The sequence below is a fragment of the Ranitomeya imitator genome, chromosome 9, assembly GCF_032444005.1.
Source record: "Ranitomeya imitator isolate aRanImi1 chromosome 9, aRanImi1.pri, whole genome shotgun sequence".
NCBI lineage: Eukaryota > Metazoa > Chordata > Amphibia > Anura > Dendrobatidae > Ranitomeya > Ranitomeya imitator.
This window is the reverse complement of record NC_091290.1, coordinates 38112095-38135610: the sequence shown is the minus strand read 5'-3', so window position 1 is coordinate 38135610 and position 23516 is coordinate 38112095. Positions and strand designations below refer to the sequence as shown.

General features: G+C 43.5%; 2 protein-coding genes across 4 annotated transcripts in view; one reads left to right on the top strand and one right to left on the bottom strand.

The window, feature by feature from the left end:
- The window catches only part of MACROD1 (mono-ADP ribosylhydrolase 1), an 873108-nt gene that overhangs the window by 150301 nt on the left and 699291 nt on the right, over positions 1–23516 (bottom strand). For all 3 annotated transcript variants that reach the window (XM_069740478.1, XM_069740476.1, XM_069740477.1), the window contains exon 4: positions 3114–3143. In XM_069740478.1, the coding sequence (XP_069596579.1) occupies positions 3114–3143 (30 nt within the window). The remainder of the gene's footprint in view (positions 1–3113; positions 3144–23516) is intronic.
- FLRT1 (fibronectin leucine rich transmembrane protein 1) overlaps positions 7806–23516 on the top strand; it is a 292290-nt gene continuing 276579 nt past the window's right edge. The window contains exon 1 of the mRNA XM_069740475.1: positions 7806–8015. The gene's annotated coding sequence lies outside the window, so the exon portion shown is untranslated. The remainder of the gene's footprint in view (positions 8016–23516) is intronic.

Here is a 23516-nt window from a genome sequence, read left to right as displayed (position 1 = left end):
TGAGTGTTCACAATGAGGCGATTTTGAAGATGTATGCTCAAAGATGTACTTCTGAATGCAAGTCGTACTGTTGCTTTATTGAACCATCTGGATCTTTGCTGAGATGGCGGTTATCTCTCACTGACAGATTCCTTTGCCTTGTAGCAAAAACTATGTTTGTCTTGTCCTTTTGATTCTACAAGGTCCAGCAACAATGAGGTCACAACAGGGAAAAATTCTACATATATTCCCTGTTATGACCTATGGGCAAGTCAGGACTAGACTAACGATTTTATCCCTAGTTTATGCTTACATCAACAAGACTGGCCCGTTTCACAACTTGCCAATAAGGCTATGTAATATATGCATCTAGATCTACTTCCTGATGCCACCTAAGCACCATATGTTTTCATTACGTCTCCTGTTCCATCGCAGTTATATCATCCCTTTATTATGATGAATTGTGATGTGTTATTCCGCTGGATTTCAATATGCTAATTCAGGTTGTCAGATACTGAAAAATGTTATAGCCTTCAAGATTGGGAAACATTTCCAAATCTCTAACTTGTGTTTCTGACTGCGATGATGGTACGTTTAGAATAATGCCTTATGCCTACAGAGAGTGGTTAAATAAGCTTTTCCTTAAACATTTAGAGATATATTTTATGAGAATTGTACTTCCCTATAAAGCATTTCACCATTTATAACAAAAAGGTAGCAAATAAAAGTCCTTGAGGTGTCCTCTAAGTTACTGCAATTCCTATTTACTTGTTTCTTAAAACAGGTCAAAAGTGGTAACTTTTTACTTTTTCTTATGGCCTATGTAATCCTCATAAGAGTTGGCTGGATAAAAAGGGGTTCTGACTTTGTGGAGTGCACTTATATAGTACTGGGCAGCCTGCCTGTTTTAAAATGATGGGCGTCATCAATATGCCGTAAGCAACGGCGTAGCTAAAGTCCGATGGGCCACGGTGCAAAGTTTGGACCTGGTTCCCCCTGCATGTTGGTCAGATGTAAGGGCCCTTGTAGCACTCTAAATCCCAAAAAAAGAATTGACTGTTCTCAGTGGGATAACAAAAAAATCTTGTAGTTATAATACCTTTTAATGGCTAACTAATATAAAATGAGTGAAATTACAAAGCAAGCTTTCGAGACTACTTAGGTCTCTTCATCAGGCATAGTATCCTATAAAGACATACGTGTTCGCTCCCCCTTTCATTATGTAGTAATGTCCCCTATCCTGGGCTCGTTCCTGGTATATTCGTCCCTTATCCTGGACCTCTTACTGGTATCTATGTTCCTTATCCAGGGCCTGTTCCTGGTATATATGTTCTCAATTCTGGTATATATGTCTTCCAGTCTGGGCCCATCTTGATACATACAGTATGTTCCCCATCCTGGTATATATTACCCCAATTCCGGTCTCCTTTCTGGTATATGTCCTCAGACACACATCCAGCTGAAGTAGGCGCTGAGGTCGGCGAGCCCCCCGTCTCCCGCACGGACCCTGTAGAGGTCGACCCCTCTGCAACCATGATCGTTACGCCCCTGGCTGTAAGCCAGATTCTGTGCACCACACCTACTTGAGTGACTGACACTCTACGTAAGCCTTATCTGCCTGCATTTATAATACTAGGCTGCCACCCCTTGCAACTATGGTAGGTGTGTGAGTGGCTGCATTATAGGTATTGTGCACCTGTGCTGCCCTCCACCTTTATCCTGGGGGTCGCTCGCATCCTGCTAAGGCATTTATATAGTGATTTGCTTTACGCAAGTCTGCTTTTTGGTGTTGCTGTTCTGGCTCTCATAAAGTTCTGAAAGTCATCCAAACAGTTTTTAGTGATGATTCCCATATCTCGTACCATTGTACAACTATGTAGAAGCTGGAACAGCAGTCATATGTGGTCTTCCAAATAGATATAATTAAAAGAGACTGAATACTGTTTGACGTCTCAAGTATTCTAGAGTAAAATCCAAGACCCTGTGGAAGATTTCAGCAGAGTCATTCAGTATTCAGTGGAAAAATGAACTGTTTTACTTAGGACACACATCAACCGTTATCTTCATCATCACAACATAGAGGATTATAAAATAAATGAACACATAAAAATAAGAGAGGTCATACAGTACAGCATTACCAAATGCTAACAATTAACATCGCACCATCAGCTGTCTACTCAACACAATCCCCCTATCATAAGCCTGACACTTTAGGTGATTTATACTAGTTCTTGGCTATTCCTTTTTAGGGTGAAATATCAATATACTATGGGAAATATCTTGTGTATCATATTTGGTAGGATAAGTGTACATGTAGCTAAGTGTCAGTCTCTTGTCTAGGTAGAAATGTAAGTAAGGCCGACTGCTATCTCTCCCGACCCCTCCATAATTATGCAAACTTAGCTTGGCTCTTCTTGCATGTGTTTTTTTGGCAGAAGGAGTGAAGTAAAATGCTACCAGACTCCCCTAGCATAGACGTATCTCCGTAAAAACAAAATGATTGGTCGATTGGTTTTCAACTGCCCGATCATCATTGCTCCTGATATCTGGGGAACAGTCGGGAGACATAAAGAACCAATATACATCCAACGTGTATGGTCAGCTTAGAGCTATTGAATTTCAATATAAAGGGACCCTAGAGACTTCTCATCAATAGATGTCTTTAATTTTAGCTAGGGCAGCAGTTACTAAACCTGAACTAGTTTGTGAGTATGCTCCTCTCCGCAATCTTGCATCCACACAAGATCTGTGGTTGGATCTCCAAGATGTTTGGAACAAACTCCCTACCAAGTTCCTTCCAAAAAACTATGTGCAAGTGTACCTAAGGCAAAGATTTGAAATCAATTTCTCTTCTGTTCGTTCACTTGTCATTATGTTAATTGATAAAACTATTAACACTTCAATTTTTACTTTGCAACATTTTTTCCACACCTGCCTAAAACTTTTGCACAGTACTGTATTATTGTATTTGAGTGTTGTGAATGAATACACCTGGATAAATGCTTTGTAAATCCATTTTCGCTAATAAACTGTAGATGGAAATGCAGTTGACAGCTGGCGATGTATATTGCTGTAAGCTGCATGTAGAAAAGGTAAAGAGTCTCCCAGGGAGCAGAAGACAAACACAGACTTACCTCCTCCTCCTCCCAGAAGGGTACTGTTTGCTAAAGGAGAGAGGGCGATGGATGGGGTGGAAAAAAAAAAAAGAGAGAGAGAAAAGAAATTATTATTAGACGTCTGTAGAAATCATCACAAAAGCCTTCTTTTTATTTAACACAAAGTCGTAATCTGTTTATTGCTTCAGGGAGAAGGAACTCTAGAGTCATTTAAAGTGTTGCTGACCAAGTAGCAGCTAAAGGTTAAATCCAGACTTCAGTAATGTTTTAATAATGTTCTCCCTGCATCCATTTCTCTCGCCTAGTTTCCATGCATCCCCTCTTTCTTCTGAGTGTCTGGGGTATAATTAGTGATAGATCCCTTATTCCCAGCACTGGAGGGCACATCGTTTGTTACATGAGCACCGAGAGCTAAGTAAGATAAAGTGACATGGGAAAGTGGGATCACGAGAAAGATGGAGAAAAAAAAGGAAGGTGTGATTCCCCTAAAGGATTACATAGCTACCTGATTAAATATATAAACGGAATATAGATAAATAGACCTATAGCACCTGCCCGACAAAGCTTACAATCTATTATGGCACCTTGGGGATTAGATTCCTTATAAAGAATCAGTCACCAAGGCAGAAAACCATCATAGTGCACAACAGTGTTTACTGAATGACCCCTGAATCTCTGATTGGGGGGCTTTAAGTATTTCAGTATCTAACATTTCCCTTTTGGTTAACTCGCTGGATCTGCTCCAAAGTAAGCAGCTTAGATGATCAGTCTTGGTCTATCAACCACAAAGATGCACTGTTTGGGCTCGAATAGACGGCGGTAGATTGTCTCACTTGAAAGAATTGGGCAATTACGTAAATGACACTCTGATCAAACTCTGATCGGAGTGTAATCACAGTGTGCTCCGATTCTCTTGGATAAGAAGAAGATGGAGAAAAAAATGTCCCCATCTTTTACATTGTGTCGACTTCACTTGGTCTGTTGTTTCCCACTAACTCATTGACTTGCACGTCCGGGTGCGATCTGAATACTGGATCAAACTCGGCCATGTAGCGATTTGTTCCCTTGGAGCGGCTCTGTCCGAGGAAAAAAAAAGGACATGTGCACGGCCCCATAGACTAACATTGGTCCGATGTTGTGTCGGATCGCACTCAGACCGACAATACGACCATCTGCAGAAGCCCTAAAGCATGTACCCTGACTGCATACAAGTAGTTAACACATTCAAAATGGGCCGTGGTGATGGTAAAATAAAACCCCTACCGTATAGGTTTTTCTCCTCCTTATCCCCATACTGTGTCACTTGCTGGTCTCCTTGCTTCTTCCAGTGATGGGTGGTGGGTTGCAATGTGCCCGCGGCAGCCACTCAGTGACTCGGAAAGGCAGACTTTACCTTCCGTCTAAGTGGGAAGAAACGATCTCGGTTCCAACTCGCACAGCATGTGCAGGTTGCAACCCATCAGCAGCCATTGATTTGCTGCAGCGGTCACAATTCCCCTTCCTCCTGCCAGAAGAAGAAGCTAGGAGTCCGACAGGGTACGACGTGTGGAGCATGAATGATTGATGTGAGTCCAGCAGGCACATATAGTTTTGTGATTTGGACAAACCCTTTCAGAGGGTGGTTCATGCACTAGAAACTGAAATATAAGCCAGCTATGAGTTCTTGTAGATGTCAGCTACAATCTAAGACAATTTTATAGAGTTGTGCATTAAATGGCGCATAAGGGATAAAAGTCACAAGCAAAGTTGCAACATATTTTACAGCTTTTTGAAGCTAGATGTAGAGGGATGATAAACAAAGCTAGCCATACACACTGCGATATCACAGCCTGATGCAGCAATGGAGCTGGTGAGTGATTGTTGTATACGGCCACATATCAGGAAGAGCTCATTAATCACAAAACTTTATCCAACATGTTAACGTCTTCTGATTATATTGTGATTCTGTACCTTTATCATAGAAGAGTAAAATATCACAAACTGCTATGCTGGTGGTGTAGAAAAAAATCTTTGCTTATTTAAAGATCTCACTATTTAGATTCTACTTTTTTTTTTACTAGGTTATATAGCGCCGCTGATTTCCACAGCGCTTTACAGACATCATCGTCACTGTCTCCATTGGGGGCGCACAATTTAAATTTCCTATCAGTATGTCTTTGGAGTGTGGGAGGAAATTAGGCAACCCAGAGGAAACCCACGCAAACACGGGGAGAACATACAAACTCCTTGCAGATGTTGTCCTTGGTGGGATTTGGACAGTGCAAACCACTGAGCCAACGTGCTCCTCACAATGAATGAACGCTTTGGAAGAAAACATTAAAGGAATACAATATGAAATCAATAACACTTAATACGATGGTGATACAAAAAAAAATTGAATTATGATTCCATGCAATTTTATTCTGAAATGTGATACATACAGTACATAATTGAAAGGTCATATAATTCAAGTGTGTACAGACTGACATCTGGATATTTACTTCTTAATTTCAGTGAAATATTATAGAATTCATTTATTTTATCAAATTCAGAAAAAAATAATTGCATGGAGCTACTGTATATGTAAAGTTGCATGTAATTTTTTTTTTGCATTCATGCTTGTGAAAATAGCCACGGGGGTAGCCATAGTGAGTGACGTTGAAGCAACAGCAAATGTAATTTAAGGTTTTCAGCCATGTGTATAAGACTCTCAATAATTTATTTGTAGGCAGAACGCCTTATGAAGATGACAGAATGCCAAATATATATATATATATATATATATATAATGCAGGTGCACCTGAAACCAGCCCCTAATATGCATATGTTATAACATATAGGTAGCCTTAACATTAAGCATCAGCCTTCCTCCTGTACAACACTTCTAAGAAATGGCCGTTACATTAATTTATATTTATGGCGTCTGATGATCTTGTGGCAGATCTTATTTAATTAAAGTGAATTAGAGGTTGTCACAGTCATGCCTCTGTTAATGGTACAACTATATAAGGTATATTACTTTTATTATATTAAAAATAATTATATTAGAATAATTACATGATAGTTCATTGTAATAGTAATTAAGTCCTTCGAGGCGTCTCTGCGGACTGTATGTATACTAGTAATTATAGATAGGTCACTTTTTTTTACCTGGACATAGCGGCAATGGAAAGATGAGATAACGAGCGTCGATGACCAAAAAATGCCACCAAATGGGCCATGGCCATGAAAATTTCCCCTTAACCCATTACTGAGGAGGTATTGTTTTCAGCTGGTGCTTATAAAATGGACCAAAGTAAAAATATTTGGGCTTTCACACAAGAGAAAATCGAATTGATTATGGTAATGACTCTAATCAGAGTTTGAGCCGAGAGTCCGATTCTCAGAGAATTACAGGTGTGGAGAAGATGGAGAACTTAATTTCTCCATCTTCTTCATTGTCTGTATTCCTGTAAATTGGACTGCACTGGGATGACATCTGAGTGCACCCTGATGTTTTACACGAACCCATACACTTGAAAGGGGAGTACATGCTCTGATTTGCGGAGCCACTTTTTTTTTTTTTTTTTTAATCTCATGCCGAATCGGATGCACTCCAAGTGCTATCCTATAAAACATGTGAGCGAGCCCTTTTAGAGATTCTCAGACCACAGATTGTCAGGTCTCCCGACCTGAGCTCACTGCCTCATATATACCTACGCTGGAAGGAGATCTGGCAATGTTGTCCTGGGTATTGTCATGCAATCACAGTCTCCATTCCATTGACATGTGAAACTGACCTAAAGGTATGGGAAGTCGCATCTTTTAGATGCACCATGTTTGCTGTATAAAAAATGCTTCCGAAAAAACGCCGGTGGTATTTTATCTGAAAAGTCATTTTTGGTGCTTTTTTTTTCGACATCTTTTGCAGTGACATTTTTTTTTTGCACCCTATATATATAAAATAACGGTGGCTTCCAAGCAAAAGCTGGCAAAAGAATGAACCAGTCACCACTTTTATTTAGCCTCTTTAAAGCTTTGGAAGCTTGAAGTGGATAAAAAAGAGACAAAAGACAGAATATGTGCACAGCAAGTCGTTTTGACATTACAGTGGATATGTTCACTCTTTTAGAAACTTTTTTTTTTTTTTTTTTTAGCGCTTCTTCAAGTGGGCTCCAGGGGTAATCCGCCTGGAAATGACATTGAGTGCCCATACTCTAAGGGCTCATGCACATGGCAGAACTTTCAACGGAAGGTGAGACTGTAAAGCGGCAAATGGAGTTCATGCACCGCTATTCTACAAAGCTATCTGTGTGTGAACTGCGTCCTGAGCTTCTGTGAGTATTTTGCGCCCTTATATCGTGTGATTGCAGCACTTGATAGACTAATGATAATGTCAGGTGATTTATAAAAGAGGAGCCCCCCTGTAAGTGTCAGACACAGGACTGAGGGGCTGCTGCCATGGCTGTGGGTGATGTATACACTGCTGAGGTGACTGTGGCAGCCTGTGAGGTGACTGTGGCAGCCTGTGAGGTGACTGTGGCAGCCTGTGAGGTGACTGTGGCAGCCTGTGAGGTGACTGTGGCAGCCTGTGAGGTGACTGTGGCAGCCTGTGAGGTGACTGTGGCAGCCTGTGAGGTGACTGTGGCAGCCTGTGCCTTCTCCTCGCATGTTTCCCGCCTTCCTCATCCCTCCGCCTCTCCCTCCTTCCTCCTCCTCCTCCTCCTCAGGTCCCTCCTCTCCTCCAGCGCCAGTACCACAGTGCTCGCTCGCTGCCCCTCACCTCCATCAGCATCTTCTCCGGCATCTGTGGCCCCTGTAGGGGGGGAAAGAATTAGGAGACATTGGGGTGCGCCCATATTATGCCCGTCGGTGACTTGCTGCATTGTGCCCGGCGCCTGCATTGAGTGGAATATCGCGAACATATCGCCCGACTTTGCACGCAGGATCGCCAGGTTGCAGGTGAGATGGCTGTGTGCATGATGTAAATGCCGGGAAGGTGCGGTATTTAGGTGGCATATAGCAGTGCCAGGGTGTGTGGCTGTATCCTGTACCCACTGCCTGTGCCAGGCTTCTCTGCCAGCTTTATGTGGTCTCCAATGCATCGGTGCCCTGCAGAGAGTGACGGCGATAACTTGTGGTGCTGCCAGCTAAGTGCACTGGCACCTGTATGTGGGCACTGCAATGCCATTATATCAGTGCGCCTGGCAGGCTGGGTTATGATTATTATTATTATTATTATTTATTTTTATAAGTATCTTTTTTTTTTTTTTTTTCCCCCACCTAGTTTTTCTTGAACCATCCACCCCCTCGGATTTCGCTGCCAACTCTTTGGGGAAATGTAGAGGGTGTAAACGTTACTATCCCACCAAATTCAATAAAACCGCATACGATATAGACAAAGACGCGGCTCACATTGAGATTAAACATATACTTTTTATTTTTTTTGGGAGGGGAGGGCGAAAAAAAAAAAACGTGATTAACTATGCTTCCTAAGTTAGGTTTATATCTAATTGTGTGTCTTTAATTGTTCTCTGCATGTAAGAAAAAGCATTTTACTACATATTGTACAATGTAGTCTATGGGTACGCCGCCATAAATGTGCAAATACAGTTTTTTGCAATTCTGGCGTATGTGTCCAGTCTACTGTATATATGTGAGCCTAGTGCGGCCGGAGAGGTACATAAAGTGCCGCTGTCCTGATAGAGGAGGGCATGATTCCCATGGGGGTCCTTTGTCAGTCAGTGCACGCGGTCCATTGGAATATTGAATGGCACAGGCAGAAAATGGTGCGCTGTGTGATGCCACTATGTGATAGTAATGGCACATCACCCTTTGTGATGTCACTGTGACGCTATAAATGGCGTATAATGCTGTGTGATGTCACTATATATACTATATAATTATCTAAGGGTCACTTCCGTCTGTCTGTCTGTCCCGGATATTCATTGGTCGCAGCCTCTGTCTGTTATGGAAATCCAAGTTGCTGATTGGTCGTGGCAAAACGCACACGACCATTGCCACGACCAATCAGCGACGGCCATAGTCTGGCAGCGAAATGGCCGCTGCTTTACTGCCCTGCAGTCAGCGCTGAGCGCTCACACAGGGTTAATCCCAGCGTTAGCGGAGCGCGGTGTAATGCACTCCGTTACGCAGCTATTAATAATAATAAATAATAATAATCTTTATTTTTATATAGCGCTAACATATTCCGCAGCGCTTTACATTTTGCACACATTATCATCGCTGTCCCCGACGGGGTTCACAATCTAAATTCCCTATCAGTATGTCTTTGGAATGTGGGAGGAAACCGGAGTGCCCGGAGGAAACCCACGCAAACACGGAGAGAACATACAAACTCTTTGCAGATGTTGTCCTTGGTGGGGTTTGAACCCAGGACTCCAGCGCTGCAAGGCTGCAGTGCTATCCACTGAGCCACCGTGCCCCTGTGTGACCAACTTATTACTATTGATGCTGCATATGCAGCATCAATAGTAAAAAGATCTAATGTGCTAAATAATAATAATAATAATAAAAAAAGGTTATTCTCACCCTCCGACCTGGCGCGCTGTCCTTGGCAGTGCAAGCGGCAGGTTCCGGTGCTAAGGATGCTATGCGAGAAGGATCTGCCATGATGTCACGGTCAAGTGACCGCGACGTCATCACAGGTCCTGCTCTCATACCAACCCTGGGACCGGAAGCTGTCGCGTGCACCACAGGCACACAGGCGCCAGGACTTCAAGGGGCCTTTGGAGGGTGAGTATATGTTTATTTTTTACTTTACGTCTTTTTTAACCACGCATATAGTGCCCACATTGCTATATACGTGGGCTGTGTTACATACTGCGTGGGCTCTGTTATGCTGTGCAATACACTACGTGACTGTGTTATATACTACGTGGCAGTACAATATACTACGTGGAAGTGCAATATACTACGTGGCTCTACAATATACTACGTGGCTCTGCTATATACTACGTGGCTGACCAATATACCGTACTACATACCTGTGCAATACACTACGTGGCTATGTTATATACTACGTGGCTGTGTTATATACTACGTAGCTCTGCTATATACTATGTAGCTATGTTATACTACGTTGGTTGTGTTATATACTACGTCACTGTGCAATATAGTACGTAGCCTGTGCTATATAGTACGTAGCCTGTGCTATATACTGCCTACATATTCTAGAATACCCAATACGTTAGAATCGGGCCACCATCTAGTGTTGCTATATTTGGCATATAATGCTGTGTGATGTCACTGTGATGTTATAAATGGCACATAACGCTGTGTGATGTCACTATGTGATTTTATTAATGGTGCATAATGCATTGTACTGTCACTATTACAACGCTGAATGAACATAACACTGCGTGATGTCACTATGCAAAGTTATTAATGACATTGATATCACTATATGATGCTATTAATGGCACATAACGCTGTGTAATGTCACTATGATGCTCTATATGGCACATCAGGCGGTATGATGTTACTGTGATGCTATAAATGGCACATAACGCTGTGTGATGTCACTATCATGCTATATATGGCACATCAGGCTGTATGATGTTACTATGTGATGCTATAAATGGCACATAATGCTGTGTGATGTCACTATGACACAACTAATGGCACATAACGCTGCGTGATGTCACTATGCGAGGCTATTAATGGCACAGCACTCTGTGATGTCACTATGCGATGCTATTAATGGTGCAGCACTCTGTGATGTCACTATGCGAGGCTATTAATGGCACAGCACTCTGTGATGTCACTATGCGATGCTATTAATGGCACAGCACTCTGTGATGTCACTATGCGATGCTATTAATGGTGCAGCACTCTGTGATGTCACTATGCGAGGCTATTAATGGCACAGCACTCTGTGATGTCACTATGCGATGCTATTAATGGCACAGCACTCTGTGATGTCACTATGCGATGCTATTAATGGTGCAGCACTCTGTGATGTCACTATGCGATGCTATTAATGGTGCAGCACTCTGTGATGTCACTATGCGATGCTATTAATGGCGCAGCACTCTGTGATGTCACTATGCGATGCTATTAATGCACAGCACTCTGTGATGTCACTATGCGATGCTATTCATAGCGTAGCACTCTGTGATGTCACTATGCGATGCTATTAATGCACAGCACTCTGTGATGTCACTATGCGATGCTATTAATGCACAGCACTCTGTGATGTCACTATGCGATGCTATTAATGGCACAGAACTCTGTGATGTCACTATGCGATTCTATTAATGCACAGCACTCTGTGATGTCACTATGCGATGCTATTAATGCACAGCACTCTGTGATGTCACTATGCGATGCTATTAATGCACAGCACTCTGTGATGTCACTATGCGATGCTATTAATGCACAGCACTCTGTGATGTCACTATGCGATTCTATTAATGCACAGCACTCTGTGATGTCACTATGCGATGCTATTCATAGCGTAGCACTCTGTGATGTCACTATGCGATGCTATTAATGCACAGCACTCTGTGATGTCACTATGCGATGCTATTAATGGCACAGAACTCTGTGATGTCACTATGCGATGCTATTAATTGCGCAGCACTCTGTGATGTCACTATGATGCTACAAGTAGTTCATGATAATTACACTTCGCCATGCATAATGCATAATATGCGACTACACCGCATCAACTTGTTATTCATGTCTCAGGTTCCTTATTTCCATGCAAAGAAATGGTGTATTGACATGAAAATAACTAGAGATGGTGCAAATCGATGTGCAGTTTCTGGTCCTGCAGCCATGACTGTGATCTGTGACCGCCTGACAGGAACCCCGAGAGCCACCTCCCTGCACCCGCTGCTCTTCTTTTCATTAGCCAACTTGGTGCTACATCATCATTGCAGCGTGATGCACATATGACACATCGACGTGGCCGCTGGATGAGTCCTGCAAATCGATTTCCTCCAACTTAAAAAAAAAATCCTTTTACTTGCGTATAACCACAGAAAAAATGACGCAGTTTCAGGTTTCTAGAAACTGACTTGGCTAACTTTAAGGCCAATTTCTCAGTCCGAGTATGAACGTCTGCAGGTCTCTTGACCCGAGTGAGATAGTCTTATCTACTATATAAAGCTGAATGTGTGTGTGTGTATGTCCGGGATTGGCATCTGCACCGTCGCAGCTACAGCCACAAAATTTTGCACAGTCACACGTCTGGACCCCGAGAGCGTCATAGGCTATGTTGTGAGGCGAAATTTTAACCCCGCGCGTTCCAATTCACCAAACAATTTTGCCCCTATCTACATAATGGGGAAAAAAGTGAAAGGAAAAGTGTTGGAAGCGTCGCAGCTACAGAAACAAAATTTTGCACAGTCACACGTCTGGACCCTGAGAGTGTCATAGGCTATGTTGTGAGGTGAAATTTTAACTCCGCGCTTTCCAATTCACCAAACTATTTTTCCCCTATCTACATAATGGGGAAAAGTGAAAGGAAAAGTGTAGGAGGCAAATTGACAGCGGCCAGATGTGAACAAGGGGGACTTAAAGAATGAGAGCGATGGCGCAAAAGAGTATATACCGTACAGTTGCTAAGGTGGGGCCCCGACATGAGATACTCACCACATATGGGGATGTGAACACACACACAAAATGCGCCACACACTACCACGTTCTTGAACACATATTACCCTCAGCACACATTTCACCTCACATACACCAACCTCGCCACATAAAAGTCGAAACACAAAAGTCGCTGCTCAAAACTCGCCACGCGCAAAACTCACCACATGCAAAAACTAGGCTCACGCAAAACTCGCCACAAGTGCAAAACTCACCTCATGGAAAACTCGCCACACGCAAAACTTGCACACGCGGAAAAATTGCCACATGCACAAAATTTGCAACACATGCAAAAGTTGCCTCACACAAAACTTGCACATACTCAAAAGGCACCAGACATAAAACTCACCACGCGCAAAACTCGCCATGCGCAAAACTTGCTGCACACAACTTGCTACACTAACCTGTCACATGCAACTCGACACACAAAAAGTTGCTACACACATGTTGCCACACAAAACTCATCTCACAAAAGTCGCTACGTGCATGTCGCCACACACAACTCAACACACACAACTTGACAAACGAAACTCGCCCTAAAACACACACAAGTCTGGTATTAGCCTTCAAAAATAAAAATCTGATTAATAAGCAGACAAACTACAAGAGCAACAAATGTACCATATAGGAAATACAGCAGCTGTCAGTCACATGACCTGTCTATTATGTGTATGTGTGAGCTAATATATACTGCCAGGGGGAGGGCTTCCTGTTGGCTGGGGATTTATCAGGCTGCCAATTTATCTTACAAATACTGAGGTAAAAATACTGAGCAAATAACGTGTTAACGAGGTCTAATACAGGAGATCACACAGGTATATACTATATACAGGAGGAGATGACATACAGGTATATACTATATACAGGAGGAGATGGCACACAGGTATATACTATATACAGGGGAGATGACACACAGATATATACTATATACAGGAGAGATGACACACAGGTATATACTATATAGAGGAGGAGATGACATACAGGTACATACTATATACAGGAGGAGATGACATACAGGTATATACTATATACAGGAGGAGAAGACACATAGGTATATACTATATACAGGAGCAGATTACCTACAGGTATATACTATATACAGGAGGAGATGACATACAGGTATATGCTATATATAGAAGATGACATACAGGTATATACTATATACAGGAGGAGATGACACACAGATATATACTATATACAGGGGAGATGACACACGTATATACTATATATATAGAAGGAGATGATATATAGGTATATACTATATATAGGAGGAGATGACATACAGGTATATACTATATATAGGAGGAGATGACTTACAGGTATATACTATATATAGGAGGAGATGACATACAGGTATATACTATATACAGGGGAGATGACACAGCAGGTATATACTATATACAGGGGAGATGACATACAGGTATATACTAAATACAGGAGATGACATACAGGTGTATACTATATATAAGGGAGATGACAAACATGTATTGTATATACTGAGGTGAAAATGAGAGGTGTGAGGTGAAAATGAAAAGGTGTGAGTGCAAAATGAGAGGAGTGAGGGAAAATAGTTTAGTGATCCGAAAATGACAGATGTGAGGTCGAAATGACAAGTGTTAGGGGGGAATGAGAGGAGTGAGGGAGAAAATGAGAGGTGTGAGGGAGAAAATGAGAGATGTGAGGGGGAAAATTAAGATGTGATTGGGAAAATGAGAGGCGTGATGGGAAAATAAGAGAAGTGAGGTGCTATAACTAACCACAGATATTTACTATGCCCAGGCAACGCCGGGCTCTTCAGCTAGTAGGTATATATTAGGCTGTTAAGTTTGGCTCAGGAGTACTCGGACCTTTAAACACAGATCTGTGAGAACGATCTTAGAGTTATAATTTTTCACCATGCGACACATTGGTACATCCATCACAATGGATATTTCTATTTCATCGGGCTGGATAGGTATTATGAGGAACGTATCGATCGCAGCGCTCGCACGACATTTATCTTCCATCCTCAACTGCAATTGATGACGTAAAAAAAAAATGGTCACAAGTCTTATCAATTTCTCTAGTACTTGTGAATGAAATAGTTCCTCAGCCATTACTCCAACTGCTGATTTCTAACATTGTAATCGATGGAGCATCTGATCACAAGAATGCATATCATGATTAATATCCGCCGTTTATCTCAACTTTTGTGGAAGCAGAACGTAAATTCTTTTAAATAGCATCAGATATGATGCCCCTTTTTTTCGGATGGGAAAATTTTAGGGACAGATGGATGTGATCAGGATTTCTCATCGAATTGCCAAATGTTGCCCTTGTGGAAACGATCTGTGTGCATTGGCTTTATGATCTGTGTACTTCTGCTCGTTAATATCTTTACAAACATTACCATATGTATTGCTAATATTGTGGACTGTATGTGATATGAGACCTGCTGGTGCCGTGCTAATGACCTGACAGCGTTCCCCGCCGTGTCACATTGACACCTGGTGTATGGTGAGAAAGGATATCACACCTGTCATAGCAGCTCGTGATATCACAACGTGAATCTTCCCAGTCCTCCATGTCACAACTATTAGGACTGATCTAAAATAGGACAAGACTAATTTCTTTTGAGCTGATGATGCCTTAGCAATGTTATATACACCCCCCATAGCACCCTTGTGTGTTTTCCTGCCTGCTTTAATAGTACGTCACAAAACAACAAATTTCAGCACAAAAATGGACACACAGGAAAACCGTGTGTAAAGTACTACATTTTTTTGTTACCTTTGGCTTTAGCTATATACGTATTTAGTTAAAGGATATGGACTAGAAAGCAGACGCTCATGTAAAAGCGAGTCCCTGTCACAAGCAGTCAGTTACGACGCTGGGTTAATCCAAGTGACAGCGAACAGATTCCAATCAACATTGAGTGACTTGGTGTAAAACGCCTGATGAATGCTGCCGAGCCGATCGTGGCTTCTAGATTATTATAAATACCCTATGTCATGTAAGGGAAATTAAATTGTAAATTGGAAATATGCACAAAAATATCTGTTGGATGCAAAAATGCCACCACCACAGTGGGTCTTATTCGTTACATTTATTTGTTTATTTTTCTATGGTTTTGTTGTAAAAAAAACAACCAAATCAGTGGATGAGAGATGATTTCTTTGAAGCTTGGTTGACTCCAGGGCAGAATTGTAAAGTGCAATGAGTGGAGTGCATGCCTCAGGGTCTTCACCACCTTTGGGACCTGGGCTCCACCATCCATCCTCCCGACTGAGGCCATTTTTGTATCCTATTCAGAATCTGCAAGGAAGCGTTCAGCTTCCAAATCTTCATGTAAGCCTTGTAAGCTTTGTGTTTACTACTTATATCAGAACGTTATGCACTGGTCGTGTCTGGGACTCTAAGAAAGTTGCAATCATCTGATGGTCGTTTAGGCCACATTCACATGATCAGTATTTGATCAGTATTTTCTATCAGTATTTATAAGCCTAGACCAGGAGTGGGTGATAAATACAGAAGTGGTGACGTGTTTCTTAATAATAATAATAATTTTTTTATTTATATAGCGCCAACATATTCCGCAGCACTTTACAATTAAGCGGGGACATGTACAGACAATAAATTCGGTACGAGTTAAGACAATTTAAACAGTGACATTAGGGGTGAGGTCCCTGCTCGCAAGCTTACAATCTTCAAGGAAATGGGGAGACACAATTGGTGAAAAGTGCTTGTTATTTCAGGTCTGGCAATTATAATAAACTAGATGGTGGCCCGATTCTAACACATCAGGTATTCTAGAATATGCATGTCCACGTAGTATATAGCACAGTCACGTAGTATATTGCCCAGCCACGTAGTATATTGCCCAGCCACGTAGTATATTGCCCAGCCACCTAGTATATTGCCCAGCCACGTAGTATATTGCCCAGCCACGTAGTATATTGCCCAGCCACATGGTATATTGCCCAGTCACGTAGTATATTGCCCAGCTACATAGTATATTGCCCAGTCACGTAGTATATTGCCCAGCTACATAGTATATTGCCCAGCCACGTAGTATATTGCCCAGCCACGTAGTATATTGCCCAGCCACGTAGTATATTGCCCAGCCACGTAGTATATTGCCCAGCTACATAGTATATTGCTCAGTCACGTAGTATATTGCCCAGCCACGTAGTATACAGCACAGAGCCACGTAGTATACAGCACAGTCACGTAGTATATTGCCCAGTCACGTAGTATATTGCCCAGCTACGTAGTATATTGCCCAGCCACGTAGTATATTGCCCAGCTACATAGTATATTGCCCAGCCACGTAGTATATTGCCCAGCCACGTAGTATATTGCCCAGCCACGTAGTATATTGCCCAGCCACGTAGTATATTGCCCAGCTACATAGTATATTGCTCAGTCACATAGTATATTGCCCAGCTACGTAGTATACAGCACAGAGCCACGTAGTATACAGCACAGAGCCACGTAGTATATTGCCCAGTCACGTAGTATATTGCCCAGCTACGTAGTATATTGCCCAGCCACGTAGTATATTGCCCAGCTACGTAGTATATTGCCCAGCCTCCTAGTATATTGCCCAGCCACGTAGTATATTGCCCAGCCACGTAGTATATTGCCCAACCACGTAGTATATTGCTCAGCCACATAGTATATTGCCCAGTTACGTAGTATATTGCCCAGCCACATGGTATATTGCCCAGCCACGTAGTATATTGCCCAGCCACGTAGTATATTGCCCAGCTACGTAGTATATTGCCCAGTTACGTAGTATATTGCCCAGCCACATAGTATATTGCCCAGTCACGTAGTATATTGCCCAGTCACGTAGTATATTGCCCAGTCACGTAGTATATTGCCCAGCTACATAGTATATTGCCCAGTCACGTAGTATATTGCCCAGCTACATAGTATATTGCCCAGCCACGTAGTATATTGCCCAGCCACGTAGTATATTGCCCAGCCACGTAGTATATTGCCCAGCCACGTAGTATATTGCCCAGCTACATAGTATATTGCTCAGTCACGTAGTATATTGCCCAGCCACGTAGTATACAGCACAGAGCCACGTAGTATACAGCACAGAGCCACGTAGTATACAGCACAGAGCCACGTAGTATATTGCCCAGTCACATAGTATATTGCCCAGCTACGTAGTATATTGCCCAGCCACGTAGTATATTGCCCAGCTACGTAGTATATTGCCCAGCCACCTAGTATATTGCCCAGCCACGTAGTATATTGCCCAGCCACGTAGTATATTGCCCAGCCACGTAGTATATTGCTCAGACACATATTATATTGCCCAGTTACGTAGTATATTGCCCAGCCACGTAGTATATTGCCCAGCCACGTAGTATATTGCCCAGCCACATGGTATATTGCCCAGCCACGTAGTATATTGCCCAGCCACGTAGTATATTGCCCAGCTACATAGTATATTGCCCAGCCACGTAGTATATTGCCCAGCCACGTAGTATATTGCCCAGCTACATAGTATATTGCCCAGCCACGTAGTATATTGCCCAGCCACGTAGTATATTGCCCAGCCACGTAGTATATTGCCCAGCCACATGGTATATTGCCCAGCCACGTAGTATATTGCCCAGCCACGTAGTATATTGCCCAGCTACATAGTATATTGCCCAGCCACGTAGTATATTGCCCAGCCACGTAGTATATTGCCCAGCTACATAGTATATTGCCCAGCCACGTAGTATATTGCCCAGCCACGTAGTATATTGCCCAGCCACGTAGTATATTGCCCAGCCACGTAGTATATTGCCCAGCTACATAGTATATTGCTCAGTCACGTAGTATATTGCCCAGCCACGTAGTATACAGCACAGAGCCACGTAGTATACAGCACAGAGCCACGTAGTATACAGCACAGAGCCACGTAGTATATTGCCCAGTCACGTAGTATATTGCCCAGTCACGTAGTATATTGCCCAGCTACGTAGTATATTGCCCAGCCACGTAGTATATTGCCCAGCTACGTAGTATATTGCCCAGCCACCTAGTATATTGCCCAGCCACGTAGTATATTGCCCAGCCACGTAGTATATTGCCCAGCCACGTAGTATATTGCCCAGCCACGTAGTATATTGCCCAGCTACATAGTATATTGCTCAGTCACGTAGTATATTGCCCAGCCACGTAGTATACAGCACAGAGCCACGTAGTATACAGCACAGAGCCACGTAGTATATTGCCCAGTCACGTAGTATATTGCCCAGTCATGTAGTATATTGCCCAGCTACGTAGTATATTGCCCAGCCACGTAGTATATTGCTCAGACACATATTATATTGCCCAGTTACGTAGTATATTGCCCAGCCACGTAGTATATTGCCCAGCCACGTAGTATATTGCCCAGCCACATGGTATATTGCCCAGCCACGTAGTATATTGCCCAGCCACGTAGTATATTGCCCAGTTACGTAGTATATTGCCCAGTCACGTAGTATATTGCCCAGTCACGTAGTATATTGCCCAGCTACATAGTATATTGCCCAGCCACGTAGTATATTGCCCAGCCACCTAGTATATTGCCCAGCCACGTAGTATATTGCCCAGCCACGTAGTATATTGCCCAGCCACGTAGTATATTGCCCAGCCACGTAGTATATTGCCCAGCTACATAGTATATTGCCCAGCCACGTAGTATACAGCACAGAGCCACGTAGTATACAGCACAGAGCCACGTAGTATACAGCACAGAGCCACGTAGTATATTGCCCAGTCACGTAGTATATTGCCCAGTCACGTAGTATATTGCCCAGCTACGTAGTATATTGCTCAGCCACGTAGTATATTGCCCAGCCACGTAGTATATTGCCCAGCCACCTAGTATATTGCCCAGCCACGTAGTATATTGCCCAGCTACGTAGTATATTGCCCAGCCACGTAGTATATTGCTCAGCCACGTAGTATATTGCCCAGTTACGTAGTATATTGCCCAGCCACGTAGTATATTGCCCAGCCACGTAGTATATTGCCCAGCCACGTAGTATATTGCCCAGCCACGTAGTATATTGCCCAGCTACGTAGTATATTGCCCAGTTACGTAGTATATTGCCCAGCCACGTAGTATATTGCCCAGTCACGTAGTATATTGCCCAGTCACGTAGTATATTGCCCAGCTACATAGTGTATTGCCCAGTCACATAGTATATTGCCCAGCTACATAGTATATTGCCCAGTTACGTAGTATATTGCCCAGCCACGTAGTATATTGCCCAGCCACATGGTATATTGCCCAGCCACGTAGTATATTGCCCAGCCACGTAGTATATTGCCCAGCTACGTAGTATATTGCCCAGTCACGTAGTATATTGCCCAGCCACGTAGTATATTGCCCAGCCACGTAGTATATTGCCCAGCTACATAGTATATTGCTCAGTCACGTAGTATATTGCCCAGCCACGTAGTATACAGCACAGAGCCACGTAGTATACAGCACAGAGCCACATAGTATACAGCACAGAGCCACGTAGTATATTGCCCAGTCACGTAGTATATAACATTGCCCACACAGTATATAACAGTGGCCACACAGTATATAACAGTGGCCACGTAATATCTAGCACAGCCCCCGCAGTATATCACACTGCCCATGTAGTATATAGCAGCCACGCGGTATCTAACACAGCCCACGTAGTATACAACAGTGTGGGCACCATATCCCTGTTAAAAAAAAGAATTAAATTAAAAAATAGTTATATACTCACCTTCCGGAGCCCCCGGATCCAAGTGAAGCAGTTCCCGACGCTCGTTGCGCGCTCCGGTCTCAAGGGTGCATTGCGGTCGCGAGACCGCTACGTCATCATCTCGTGAGATCGCAGCATGAACCAGTTACCGGAGCGTCGCGAGCGAGAAAGGCCTGTTGTGGATCCGAGGGGGCCGACGGACGGTGAGTATATAACGATTTTTTTATTATTATTTTTAACATTAGATCTTTTTACTATTGATGCCGCATAGGCAGCATCAATAGTAAAACATTGGTCACACAGTGTTAATAGCAGCGTTAACCGAGTGCGTTACACCGTGGCATAGCGCGGTCGGTTAAAGCTGCCATTAACCCTGTGTGAGCGCTGACTGGAGGGGAGTATGGAGGGGGCACTGACTGCGGGGAGGAAGGAACGGCCATGTTGCCGCCGGACTGTGGCCGTCTCTGATTGGTCGTGGCTGTTTTGCCGCTACCAATCAGCGACTTGGATTTCCATGACAGACAGAGGCTGCGACCAATGAATATCCGTGACAGAAGGAAGGACAGACAGACAGATGGAAGTGACCCTAAGACAATTATGTAGTAGATAAGGATTTTCATACAAAGCTGCATGATCCGGTCATCAGCCCGTGTGTTTAAGTGCAATAATCAAGTATCAAGTGCAGTTATCGTGTGTATAGAGGAAGTGGAGACAGATGAATAGTAGGGTGCAGATTCAGGGTAATATTTGGAAGGAGGGAACAGGGCAGAGTTAGTTTACTGAGTAGTTGATGTGGTAGGCTTGTTTGAAAAGATGGGTTTTCAAAGCGCGCTTGAATAGGTCGGGGCTAGGTATCAGTCTGATCGTCTGGGGAAGTGCATTCCAGAGAGCTGGTGCAGCACGAGAGAAGTCTTGGAGACGGAGGTGCGAGGTTCGGATTATGGGGGATGTTAGTCTTAGGTCATTTGTAGAACGGAGGGCACGTGTAGGGCGATAGACGGAGATGAGAGAGGAGATATAAGGCGGTGCAGAACGGTGGAGAGCTTTGTGGGTGAGAGAGATGAGTTTATACTGGACCCTGTAGCGAATGGGTAGCCAGTGTAATGACTGTCACAAGATGGAGGCATCAGTGAAGCGGCTGGACAGAAATATGACTCTGGCTGCAGCAATCAAGATGGATTGGAGAGGAGAAAGTTTGGTAAGAGGGAGACCAATCAGAACAGAGTTGCAGTAGTCCTGACGGGAATGAATAAGAGCAACAGTAAGAGTCTTAGCAGTTTCAACGGTCAGAAAAGGTCGGATTCTGGAGATGTTTTTAAGATGCAGGTGACAAGAGCGAGTGAGTGATCGGATATAGGGAGTAAAGGAAAGTTCGGTGTCGAATATGACCCCAAGACAGCGGGCATGCTGCTTGGGAGTTATGGTTGAACCCTCCAGGGTAATTTCGATGTTGGGTAGAGTGAGGTTAGTAGAAGGGAGAAACACAAGAAGTTCCGTTTTGGAGAGATTTAGTTTCAGGTAGGGAGGACATGATGTTAGAGACAGCAGACAGACAATCCTTGGTATTTTGAATTAGGGTAGGGGTGATGTCGGGGGAAGAAGTGTATAATTGGGTGTCATCAGCATAGAGATGATACTTGAACCCAAATCTGCTGATTGTTTGTCCAATAGGGGCAGTGTAAAGAGAGAAGAGGAGGGGGCCTAAGACTGAGCCTTGCGGAACCTCGATAGTAAGGGGACGAGGAGAGGAAGAGGAGCCGGCAAAAGATACAGTGAAGGAGCGGTCAGAGAGGTAGGAGAACCAGGAGAGAGCAAGGTCCTTGAGGCCTATGGAGCGGAGCATAGTGAGAAGGAGCTGGTGATCCACAGTATCAAATGCGGCAGATAGATCCAGGAGAATCAATAGAGAGCAATGACCTTTGGATTTAGCTGTTATTAGATCATTAGAGACTTTAGTGAGGGCAGTTTCAGTGGAGTGTAAAGAGCAGAAACCAGATTGTAAGGGGTCAAGAAGAGAGTTATCCGAGAGACAGCGGATTAGACGGAAGTGGACCAAGCGTTCCAGGAGTTTAGAAATGAAGGAAAGATTAGAGACAGATCTGTAGTTAGCAGTGCAGTTCTGGTCCAGGGATGGCTTTTTAAGTAAAGTGGTTATGATGGCATGTTTAAATGAGGAGGGAAAGATACCTGAAGAAAGAGAGAGGTTAAATATTTTATTCAGGTGAGTGGTGACCACTGGTGAGAGAGACCGCAGGATATGTGAAGGAATGGGGTCACTGTTGCAGATTGTAGGCCGAGCAGAAGCGAGGAGCTTGGAAACTTCTTCTTCTGAAACAGGCTCAAAGATGTCTAGTGAGCTTGAGGTGCGGCAGGGAAGGGGATCCAGGCACTGAGGAGATTGTGCTGAGATATTCTGATGGATGTGGTTGATTTTTTTCTAAGAAATAAGTGGCTAGATCCTCACCGCTGAGGTTGGTGATGGGGGCCTGTTTCAGGAGAGAGTTTAAGGTTTCAAAAAGTCGTTTTGGGTTGTTGGATGGTGAGGTGATGAGGGTGGTGAAGTAGGACTGTTTGGCCAGATAAAGGGCAGAGTTATAGGTTTTGAGCATGAACTTATAGTGGATGAAGTCTTCTGCTAAGAGAGATTTACTCCACTGCCGCTCTGCACACCTTGAGCAACGCTGAAGAAAGCGTGTTTGCATAGTGTGCCAGGGCTGCCGTTATCTGTGTCGGGTCTTTCTGCGTGTAGAATGTGGTGCTTCATCTACGGCATTCTTCAGTGTATTATTGAAGTGTGACAATGCTAAGTCTGGACAGGAGAGGGAGGAGATGGGGGCTAGAGATGTGTGGAGATTGTCCACAAGCTGCTGGGTATTAATGGTACATGTATACCGATAAGTGTGGTAAGTGGGGGTGTCCTGGGTGAGGAGACAATTCTTGACAGAGAAGGAAAGAAGGTTGTGGTCCGAGAGCGGGAGAGGGGAGTTAGTAAAGTCGTGCAGCGAGCCGGGACGGGAGAAAACCAGGTCCAGAGTATTCCCGTCCTCATGCGTAGGAGAATTAGTAAACTGTGTGAGGCCGAATGAAAAACTTAGAGAAAGACGATGAGAGGCAGATTGGGAGA